The sequence below is a fragment of the Periophthalmus magnuspinnatus genome, chromosome 14 (assembly GCF_009829125.3).
Source record: "Periophthalmus magnuspinnatus isolate fPerMag1 chromosome 14, fPerMag1.2.pri, whole genome shotgun sequence".
Taxonomy (NCBI): Eukaryota; Metazoa; Chordata; class Actinopteri; order Gobiiformes; family Gobiidae; genus Periophthalmus; species Periophthalmus magnuspinnatus.
In genome coordinates, this window is record NC_047139.1 from 23,997,355 (window position 1) to 24,009,421 (window position 12,067).

The following is a 12,067-nucleotide window of genomic DNA, read 5'->3' on the forward strand; positions in this document are numbered from 1 at the left end:
GCTCTTGTTAGTTGAAGTAAGTTTGAAGTAAGTAACAAATCATTGTATGGAACAGAAATATATATTTTACTATTTGAGACTACTGCAAAATGATGTAACATTAAGGATCAGTTCTACTGATCATACATGTTGACTAGGCTATGTACATATGAGTAATTTATTGAAATAGTGTACAAATCAACACCATTAGATACTCATTCCGTAAAAAGTAAAATTAAAAATACTTGATCCATTATGAATTTCATTAGCAGAGCAAACAAACAAATCACATTTTTACATGATCATGGTCATGGTCACATTTATATATAACGTTTTTCTGCCTTCAAAGCACTCAAAACGTTTCACATCAAAGAACCACTCACTGATGCACACACCACTCTACACAGACACTGGAGTTAAGTGTCTTGCCCAAAGGACATAATGACAGCAGTCATCTGTGGGAGCTGGAATCACACCATTAACCTGTGGGTCAGTGGATCTGACCACTCAACCAATGATGTTTATGTTGAGAGCAGGAAATCGAACCATCAATCTTGAGATCAGTGGACCTGACACTCCACCAACGGAGCTACGGTCGCTCATATCAGTTGATCTTTCTTTTTGATTCAATTTAATTTTGTCTTTTCAAAAACACAATACAATGGCTTTCAGTATTGATTTCACAAACACAAATAATACAAACTTCATAACTTCACAACCCCAAGCATATTAATGACGATCAGATAAGACTGAATCGATCTGAGTCGATCTTGATTCAAATTTTATATTTTGCCCAACCCTACTTGGGACAGAGCAAGTCCTTTCATGTTGCTATCACAAAATGAAACAAACATAAATGCTGTTACATGAAATAGTTATGGTTTAGGGTTAACAGTTACAGGTAAGATTTAGTTGCAGTCTGTGGCACTTACCAGGATAAAGTCATGGGGATTTCCCAACGAACAACATCCTTCAATAAACTAGGCCAAACTTGTCTGTTGCTGGACATGTAATACTATTTTGCATCTATTCTTCAAAATAGTTACAGTAAACAGAATAATTTACCTGTTTAATGACCTAAATTAGAAGTGATTAGTCAGCTGTATTGCTTGTTTTCATTAGGAGACGACTCTACATATTCTTATATGGGCTTCATATTTTGTCATTTTCCCCATAGAGAAATCCCCCTGACCTTATGCAAGAATGTGTATTTGGGATGATGAGGGGAGAATTTGATATTGGCCTCTGGAGATAGTGGGCATTCCGAGCCCATGGGACACAAAAAGACATTTCTACTTTCTGTAGACCCCCTCGTCAGTAATAACGACTGCTTCCTGCAATCTGTCAATAAATACTCCAAAACGCTTAGGTACCTGATGATAGAATAGCGGGGCGCCGTTTGTGTCTATGGACAGTGTGTAGACATGTTTAAACTTAGCTAGGTTATATATTCCAAAACGTACTTAGAAAATGTATATGGAAACCAACACAAAGATTTGACCAGACTGGTACAAGTGGATGAAAGGGAGACTAATTGGTGGGGTGGGATATTTTAACACCAGCTGAACAACCAAAGTTGCATGTGCAGACAGTGCTAACAGGGACCATGAAACTCTGTGACAAACAGCTTAGTTATGAGAGATGAAAAATAATCTAGTCCTCGATGCTGTTTTTCAATACTCCATTCATAGTAGGATATAGTGCAGATCCGCCGGGGAATAATGTTGCCTTTTGTGTTAGCTCTGCTACCCCTCCCTTCTCGTTTCCAGCACTGAGAAATAGAAAGATCTTGGGCCACAAAATATAATGTATTAGACACATTACATATAAAAATGTATGGATTGTGTGAGGTCAGCCTTAAATTAAATTCAAATATTAAATTATTCAATATATATATATATTTTTTTTTTTGCCAACTATGGTGTTCAAATACATTATGTGTTTTTCTGGTCAACAATCAACACAAGTGCAGTTTGACAAAAAAAACAGACCAAAGCATAACATATAGTTGCCATACAAATTACTAGGCTATTTATATATACAAATAATAATTAAAATACATACCAAATAGTCTATCTTCCAAAGAAAACGTGTAATAATGTCCTCAAAATGACAAAAATCTGTATTAAACCAGAACCCGTTAACTCCAGCAGTTGCACAGAAAGTCTGTGTGAGAACTGTGAAAAGTGTAGTATCCAGGTCGTTTTTGGTCTTTCATCTCCTCAACCCTCCTTGACTTTAAATACTCGTTTCCATGACAGGGATTACGTAAAATAATAAACACAAAATAATTTTCTGACGCCCCTTTATCTGTCGCAGGAGGGGCCAAATAAGAAAACAAAAGCTGGTGAAAGCTTAACCGTCAATAGTAGCGCAGCATCTCCAGTTTCAAGCAGAGCACAGGGAAGGAGCTCCGGCTGTCTCCACACAGAGTGAGGAGGGCTCAGGCCACCGAGATGGCCGCGGGGCATGTGTGTGATATAAGGCAGGTACAGGCAGTGTGCACATACGTCTGAGTGCAAAAGCATGTGGTACAAAAGAGACAAAGAGGCCATGGATGCCAACATTGTGTTATTTAAAAGGCCTCAATAAAAATGTTCTGTTGTTGTTATTATTAGGATCATATTTTGTACCGGTTTTGGTGTTATCTGGTTGAAGTTTAGAACAACAAGTAAATATAAACACTTTTAGGATTTCTATAAATGAAAAGCCCTGCTTTTCTCTGTTATTGTCCTCATGTAATTTGCTTGCATCACCATTGGTGTAATAAAGATTTATCACTGTAAGCAAACTTTACTTTTGAATTAATTTTCAAAATCTGGAGCATATCTTCTGTCTTCATAGTCCTTTAGTTAATTTATGAAAACAAACATTTTGCCACATCAAAAGCCTTGGCCAATTGAACTGCATCTAGCATAAAGATAATTAAAACTTCTTTCATTAAAGTAACTTTTACATGAATAGCACTGACACAATAGATTGCGTCACATGTTTTGGGAATGTGTATAATACACACTGTGTTTATCTATGATACATCTGTAGACTGTCAGTGAAGTCCCTTTAGGCCTTTGCATTGTCACCATTTTCTAAAAATTTCCCATCACTGATAAAGGCACCAGCAAAGGAGTGAAGTGTTACACTGCTAATGGCCCTTTGTGTTCTGATACAAGTAGCATTAATAGGCCTGGCCTATTCAGACAGACAATGATGGCACAACAAAATGAAAAGGAGTAACAGGAGAACATTAAAATAAAAGAAGGTGCGGACAAAAAGTCTCAAGGAAGCTCAGCTTTCTCATTTTCCAGTTGAATCACATTGGGACAATGAATGTGAAATGCAATCGTCAAATGCATTTTCAAACTCAGAAGTACTGTACATAACATGTAACATGTGAAATCACTATAGATCCAGTGAGGGTAAAGCAAGATTGTTAGTTAAGAACTATCCTTAAGGTATAAGGCTATCAAATTTGAGGTTGACACAAATATAGTAGTAAGACATCCTACTACTTTTGTCCTGGACAATTAGTTTAAATGGGTCATGAAGAGAAGACAGTATTTTGTGTCTGATGTGGAGAATGAGGCTATAGCCACACTTTACAATCATTCCATATTCAAAAAACAGCAGCTGTATAGTATCATTTTTTATTCTTTATACATAAAGTATTACAGATTGTTAGTTTGTAAAGTAGAGTATTAGTACAGAAGCTACAGGTTTATAATTACCATAATAATTAAATTAAGCCCCGACCAGCTGGGTTATAGGCCTAAGGCCAAGGCCTAGTGTATTTGTATTTGTGTAACATTTCTGGTGGTGGGTCCATCCATTGCTTATCCCCATAGCAATGTTATTGCTCAGCCTGGAATGTTCCACAATAAGGCATATTTGTATGTCCATGGAAACAAGCAGGTGATGCAACCTGTTGAAAAGTGACTCCACTCACGGTAAGAACAGGCTGCATGACTTTACAAGTCTTTAGGAATAAAAACAACTGGGATTGAATAAATGCAAGCAAGATAACTCTTTAATGCCATACTGTCGTGTGCAGCAGTGTAGACAACGAGATTCTCCACCAGAAAAGTTACACAGTGTACCTTTTGATCTTCCACGTGAAAGTTCCCGATATTTACCTTTCATTCTAGTGAGAAATCTATGGAAGCCCGTTTCCGCCATGAAAAAAAAAAAAAAGCCCCACAGAAAGTCGAAATTACGAGTTTTAAACTCGTAATTAGGAGTTTAAAACTCGTAATTAGGAGTTTAAAACTCGTAATTAGGAGTTTAAAACTCGTAATTAGGACTTTTAAAACTACTAATTATGAGTTTAAAACTCGTAATTATGAGTTTTAAAACTACTAATTATGAGTTTAAAACTCGTAATTAGAACTTTTAAAGTCTTAATTGAGCTTGTAGCACACTGCAACTGAGTGTACAGAGCAGAGGAGACAGGAGGAGGACTGTTATGTTTATCACCTACATACTTTTAAAAAATGAATAAATTAAGCTCCAGTAAAGTTTCTGGCGTCTTGAACAAATCAGTGGGCCCTGAGTGCTGTTCTGACCACTCATGAGCTGTGCTCTGTGTCTGTGAGCGCTCGTTTTCCTGGTCTGAGCAGAGTGCCAGCTGGTCACAACCCCGCTGGTTTATTGAGGAAATTATTAAAATACCAAATTCATTTAATCAAAATTGATAAGGTTCACTTTTTGTAAATGTTACATTCCCAAAATTACGAGTTATAAACTCATAATTCATACTTTTAAAAGTTCTAATTACGAGTTTTAAACTCATAATTAGTAGTTTTAAAAGTCCTAATTACGAGTTTTAAACTCATAATTAGGAGTTTTAAAACTCCTAATTACGAGTTTAAAACTACTAATTACGAGTTTAAAACTCGTAATTTCGACTTTCTGTGGGGCTTTTATTTATTTTTTTCATGGCGGAAACGGGCTTCCATAGAAACCTGAGGTGGAAAATAACCAATTTAACACGTTCTGTGATTGCTGGTTTCCTCTGAGCATCGTTCATGACTTGCAGACTTGAACCACTAGTGGTCGCACATTTCAAGTAAGATGGCAGTGCGTCCAATCGCAGATACACATAAATAAATACAATATAGAAACGCTAAATATAATCTTACGCGGGGGTACATTTTGGTGGAATGTTTGTGAATTACATGCTACTAAATTATATAATGGCATTAGTTTGTTTTTGTGTTTAGTAAGGCACTACTCTGGATTAATCGTGTTTTTTCCTACAGCACGTGAAGGCAGCACAGAGCTGAGTGACGCTAGACGTACGTCGAGTAACGTGTGTGTGTGTGTGTCAAAGCCCAACATAAACAAACCCCCAAGGCTCCCAAACCCCTCGGCAATCTACTCTACTACAGCAACTGTGTGCAAACTTAAGAAACGTGTCGCAAAGATGTAACTGCGCTACGTGAAGAGCCACCGAATAGCTGGGTTTTCTTTGCTCAGAGAGATGACTTTGATACTTTCGAGAAAACTTGCAAGGTAAGCTAGCGTTTGCTAAATCGTCAACATTGCTATTATGTAAGTTAGATAATAATGCCTATTAGTAACTATACTACTAATTGTTTCGAAAATAAATGTGTGCTCTTAACCTCTACACCGTAATAAGCTCTCGCATGTTAATTAATTAGCTATTGGACGGATGCTTGTTTGTAATATGAAGCCATAGCCTCCTCAGAGCAGACCTCCCACATGGGATGCTCCAGCCAAGGATGCTGTATTATAATTATAGCTAAGTTAACTCTACAGTTGTTTTGGCTTATAATGGGATCCTTGCGTTTTACCTGTTGCCTTCATACACACAAAAAAGCATGCACATGGTTCCTTTATTTGTAAGGCTCTCTAATGTTTATCCAAACATCAAATATTTAATCATGTTGACATTGCTTTTATACAGTGTGGTTTGTGGTTTTAGTCCATCTTTATTTTGACATGTGTACTGCCTTCATAATCACTTCTAGCTTCTAATTAGTGTCCTATCTCACTCTTAATCCTTCCAGTAATGCAGACTACTTCTGACTGCATGCTGCATGTGTATTGTCATCCATCGCCTGCACTCATCTTTATAAAGATCTTTTTTTCTGACTTTAAATGTTGTTCTGTGTGCCATTATGAAGAAAGAAAGAGATAACTATCAAATGCTGTCTTATAACAATCCATACCAGGACCACTATGGAGGAGAGTTGAGTAAACTTTGGGCTGTATTGAAGGCTGAGAAGCTCCATTTACAGCAAATTCACCAAAACCTCAGATTGGATCTACAACACTTGCGTGAAGAAGCAGAGCGGGGATTGCACACTGCCCAGTTAGAATTTATGTCTAGACATGTGCACCAAAAAGAAAGGTCTCTCATTAAACCTGGACAGAGAGAGAAGGACCACTTTGTAAGCAACCGGGACCACCAAAATGCAACATGCACAAGGCTAGCGCAGCTGCTGAAGATATATGACAAGATTAACCTTGAGACTGCTTTCTCTGAACTTCATCATAGGCAAGAATTAGACCTAGAAAAGGCACTACTGCTTTGCCACCTGCTTGAAACGAATGACAAATTGTTATCGCAAAGGCAAGGACAACCCAGTGATAGTGGAATAACCAAGCAATGTTTTTCAAAGATCCAAGATATTGGCCATATAAAGAGACATGTAACTTATTGCAAAACTTCAGTTAAGACCACAGAACTCTATTTTAGACCAACCAAGAGGAGAACAGAGCAGAAACAACAGCGGCACTCTCCAGGGGCGGCCACCAATTCAGAAAGAAGCACCTGTCCAAGAGACTCTCAGAAAATTTGTCACCCAGGCGACGCTCCCCATGTTCCTTGGAGGAACTCAGCCTTTAACAGCACTGAGTCCTCGGGGTCAGACAGGTCACTGCCCTCCCAATGTGCGGAAACAAACATGGAGGTGAGTTGTTTTACTTCGAATTCTCTTGTGTTATAAAAAAGTAACAATTTTATTCTTCAGAAATTTGCTTTAAAATGCCATGTCAGAATGTGGGTATAGTTATGATAACCTTTGAACCTGAACCCTTTGCTCATCAATTTCCTTTTAAATTAGCTTTCTTTAATGTTGTAATGTTGTGCTTTGTTTTTGAAACTGATTGTAACTGTGTTTTTAGCATAGTTGGTACTTGACAGTTTGTTTATTAGCCCCTATTTTTCAGCTTTTTTTCCTGTTACTCATCTAGTGCCTTTTTCGAGTCAGTTTGTTGGCTGTAACCAAATTTACGAACCCTCTGGTGGCTACTTGTGACAGTATGTCAATATCACTTACCTTTGGTGGACAGTGATGAAGCCATCAGCAAACCATATGCCTTTGTGACTGACATTAAAATGTGTGTGCCTGAAGATATTATACTACTCTGTTAGTGGTAGCAATAAATATCAAGATCCAAATGCTCATATTGCATTCAAACAAATACATGTGTTAATTCTGTACTTACTGTTGTTGTGCCCTTGGGCAAGACACTTCTCCCACCACTTATACATGTTTGATTTGAGTGATTGTGTAATGGGGTATTGTATGGTTGGAATGGCCCTTGGCACAGATTGGAAGACATTTTTCTGTCAGTCAGTCCTGTGGCAGATGTAGCTACAATATTACCTTATAACTATATAACTATATATAATCTTGAAAGGCCCTATAAAAATCCAAGACACATTAAAAGAAAAAAAGTCTCTCAGTAAATACACAGTATGCAACATGCTGTCAAACACTCTCTAGTCTGTAGCCATAAAACACAAGAAAGAACTTGCATACTTGTTCCTCTGTCTGCCCCATGCAACCTCTGTGTGTTGCACTGTGGCTAGCCTCTTAAACAATCAATAGGGAGCCTTCATCATTCCAGCGTCATCTCCATGGAAACGAGCTCCAGTGGCAGCAATGATTGGGTCCCTGCTCACAGGCTGCCTTTTTGTGATAGGGTGACGGAAATGGTCCTCCCTGCCCCCCTCCTCTTTGCAACAACACGCACCATCTTGCACACACATTTTTCGTCCTATTTTTTCACCTTTATGGTTGTGGAAGCTCTGTGGAACCAAGCTGTAAATCTGCTCCGGAGTGCTAGATTTTTGGCTTTTCCAGGAACATCGAACATCTAAGATAGAGCAGACATCTCCAGCTAAAGACTTGACATGCCACCCACATCCACTGCTTCTTGAGCGAAAAGCAACTGGAGACCTGTTAGTCAGATCCTTCTACCAAGCACGCCTGCTCTTGTTTGCTATTTCATCATGGCCTGCACTTTTTAGTCTCATTTGGTGACATTTTGTCTAGGAGAACAAAGAACAATGGTCATGCAGGGGTCCTGTGAGTAAGAAACAGATCTGACTTCTATGCATTTTAAACTGATCAGAGGATGGCTAAGGAAGCTTATGGGATGATGACAGGGTTAATGTCACTCTCCAAATCCGAAGATGGAAAAACGTAACATCCCTTTTGAGCTGTTTTATCCTCACTTTCATCTTGGCATAGAGACACAGAGATAGCAGTTGTTACATTGACTGTGCCATTTTTCGGCAATTTACCGTTGTGGAAATGAAGTCGCTTTGCTCAGACAGTCCTGAACCACTGCGGAGGAGTACGTCTTTTTAGGCCGATCGTTGTGACAAATAAAAATCTAATGATGGCTTGGTCGGTATCAGGTAGCTTTGTTGGTCATACTCATCCCTGATTTGTGTTTGATCTTTGAAGGAGTAATGTATGACTGTACTTGAATGGTGGGAGCCTGAAGTGGCGCACACAGAAATGGATGTTTGTAAAGAGGCAGAAGCTTTGGGACTTCAGCCCAATGTGGTGATTTCAGATGGGAACAGTAGTGAGCACTGCACTGAGGACAAGCCAGCCCCAACCCCATCCATGCTGGGGAAGAGACACCATTCACTCTACGCAAGTCTCAATGGTTATGAAGGGGAAGCCATGAGAAAGGTAATTCTAAGAATTGACACAAAATTTGTATTCTTCATTTTAGGTATTATTTTTTCCACAACATAGAATTAATTAACTGATCAGAAGCCCATTAGAGTTCTATGATTAGATTATTGCTGTTATAAGATTATTGTTTACCCACAGTGAACCTTAGTGACTGGTTTTGGTAAACACTTTACAGTGACGTTGTACATACTCCTCAAGTTTCCCCAAGTATGTCATGAGAGGACATCACACAGATCGGTGCTTTCTTATCTTTTCCCATGAATGCTCCTCCCTTTTCAAAAACCTTGGCAAATACGAATCCATCATGGTAACCAAAAAGGTATGCATGTATTTAGACAAATAAACAAGTGACTGTGCGTTCTTGTCCTTATACCCCTTTTCACAGATCATATTTTGAGTTACATCAACCCAACACTTGACAAGGCTCTCAGACAAGGTGCAGGGGGTCCTGACCACCTGCACCTTTCTTTAATATCTGCATGTCATTGTAGTTATTGTTGTTTCAGTGTTACTTATATTTTACGTGACTTTGTCCCATGAAAATCGAAGAATATGTTACGCATACATTGCGCCGTTAGTGCCTGCTGAGTTACTGTACATATTATCCACAGCGGCTCCGGCTGATTGCAGTTGTAAAATAACAAAGCTGAATTGATTCCAGCCAAGTCCAATCAAGCTCTATACATTTATCTCAGCTTCATTTGGACAATCCGACTAGCTGTAATTCATGTGCAGTCTATACTTGTCTAACTATATTTAGCCCAGCTAACACAGTGGCCAGGGTCGGTCATTTTGTGAATGTTTTCATCTCCTAAAGGCTTTTGACATATTTGACAGACAATGTGCTCCACTACGCAGAAAACACCTGTCTTCAGAACATATGGCCCTTACTATCATGTTGTATAATTTATAGTGTACATATGAGTTTCTCCCTTGAGTTTAAAAGTGATGATGGCAGAATTTATCTCAGTTGGACATCAAATATAGATCCCAGAATACATTTTATGGTATTCAGAACATGCCTATTTCGAGCCACATGCACACATGTGCTATGTCTCGTCTTACTGGCTCCCTTTGTTGTGCCTCTTGAATTATTGATACTGTGGTATGGATGTAATCTCTGGGGTATTTTTGTGGATAGTTCAACCCAGACATGTCTGTCTCCCTGTCTATGGGTTTTGCATCCCATTGGGACAGAGCAACACATCATTGTATGCAAGGATGCATTTTAATTCAGCATAAACTCAGCTGCTTGTATTCAAGCAATCAAATATGGCCATGTCACCCAGACCATAATATTTCTCTTCACTAGGTTGTATTGACTGAGCTGGTGAGTTTAATATCCAGATTATTTGTGTTTTCTATAATAATAACACATTGTATGAGTCTTTTAATGTCAACAAAGGTCGCTGGGGCATTGTTTACTATGAGTTGGACATTTATGAATAATGACATGAAAAAATACATGTTGTCTCATCTGTGCGAGCCATTGAGCATTTGTGCCCACCTCTGTTGGAGAGTGATTTAAATTCACTTGATAATTCTCTGCTGAGTTTTCATCATGGGAAGCTCTAGGTCATTGGAGCAGTTTAACAGTTCAGTGATGAAAGTGGAAAGGAGGATTCTTGCTTCAATGGTTAGCTGCATTTTTCCAGTTAATTTCATGCACCTTAGTTTCTGTCCATTGCTGGTTTTGAGGCCACTTTAGGGTAAGCCTTTTGAACTAGTTCAATATCCCAATTTCATATCTGTCTCATTATGTCTTCTAACATATTTTATGATCCGTTGTGTTTACTTTTTGCCAACCAGATGCAGGTCTTGCAAGACATGTAGTGGAGCATTTATAGATTCTGTGACAAAGCAGCAAGGTTGTTTTGTAGATCATAAATGTGATGCTCTGTACTATTAACTGGTGTGCTTCTTCTATATTAGGTACTTTCTGAAACACATGACATGGAGACCTTTAACCGGCTTACCCAGAAGACCATTTTATTTTTTATTTTACAAACTTGTCTAGAGGGCACAGGGCTGATTGGAGTGGGGGGCATAGTGGTGGTCTCTTGGGGAGGGGCTGAGTTTGGGGGGTGTCTGTGTTGGTCCTTTGTTCTCTGTTGTTCTAATCTGTCATCTGCACATATAGGCCCGGAGATGAGTCCTGATAAATACTGGAGGGGGTTCAGAGGACACAGAGGAGGGCTAACTCATGACTTATATATGAGGGAAGGACTGCAGTTAATAACACACTGGAGCCAACTGGGTTCTGCGTTTGATAGACCATTCTCAGCAACAGTTCCCCTTTTTTGCTCTCCCTACAAGATAAATGAACTGTTTCTGCATTCATTTATCACATTTGAGATAACAAACACACATTTCTAATGAGATTTTTAAAAATCTCATTAGAAACCCTAATGCTGTTCAAAAATAAAAGCCCAATTGTCTTAGCTAGGGCCGTGCTATTAATCAAATTATGTTTGAGCTCGAGATTCACTCATTTCTAATCTTCAATGATCAGCTTTGGTCTTTTTTTATCACTAAAGTCAATCCTCTGTCAATGAAAACGTGGTTTTGAGCAGAGTTCAGAGGAAGAAATTTGATTTTATTTTGGGTTAAACAATAATGATTAAAAGTCTGAATAGTTCAAGATTTAAAGCATTTTTATTTGTTTTAATAAGAAAATTAAAATGTATTTATCTCTTTGTCATATTGCCTAGCCCTGGTTTTACTCAGTCATTTTCTGTCCACCATGTAGCACTGCTCATATGAGAGCACAGACTATTCTCTTTTTATTATAACCAGGGGCAGAATTGACCTGGAATAATTATGGCGCAATGTCAGAATCAGCAGATTATCTATTTATGCCTGTCTATGTTCAGCGTCTCCGTACCCAGCAGCACCTCACACCCAGCACTTATCAACCTCACACTTTTCAACAAATGACTACAAGCCTTTAAGATCTGAAGCATATTTACAATCCTGCAGAATATTGCTACATAAGCTAATGGTAGCATAGCCATGGAAAATCCCCTCACTTGTATTACTGCTCCAGGGTGGCATCGGGACAAATAGACTCTAAAATGTATACAGGAAATATAGTCAGTGTGTGCCTCATATAGCAGTGGCAATAACCT

The 12,067-nt window shown here is 38.6% G+C and overlaps 1 protein-coding gene across 1 annotated transcript in view; it reads left to right on the forward strand.

Moving 5' to 3' along the window:
* Positions 1–7,883: 7,883 nt before the first annotated feature.
* Positions 7,884–12,067, forward strand: part of LOC117381028 (peripheral-type benzodiazepine receptor-associated protein 1) — a 29,930-nt gene continuing 25,746 nt past the window's right edge. The window contains exon 1 of the mRNA XM_055226739.1: positions 7,884–8,933. Within this exon, the coding sequence (XP_055082714.1) occupies positions 8,709–8,933 (225 nt within the window). The 5' untranslated portion in view covers positions 7,884–8,708. The remainder of the gene's footprint in view (positions 8,934–12,067) is intronic.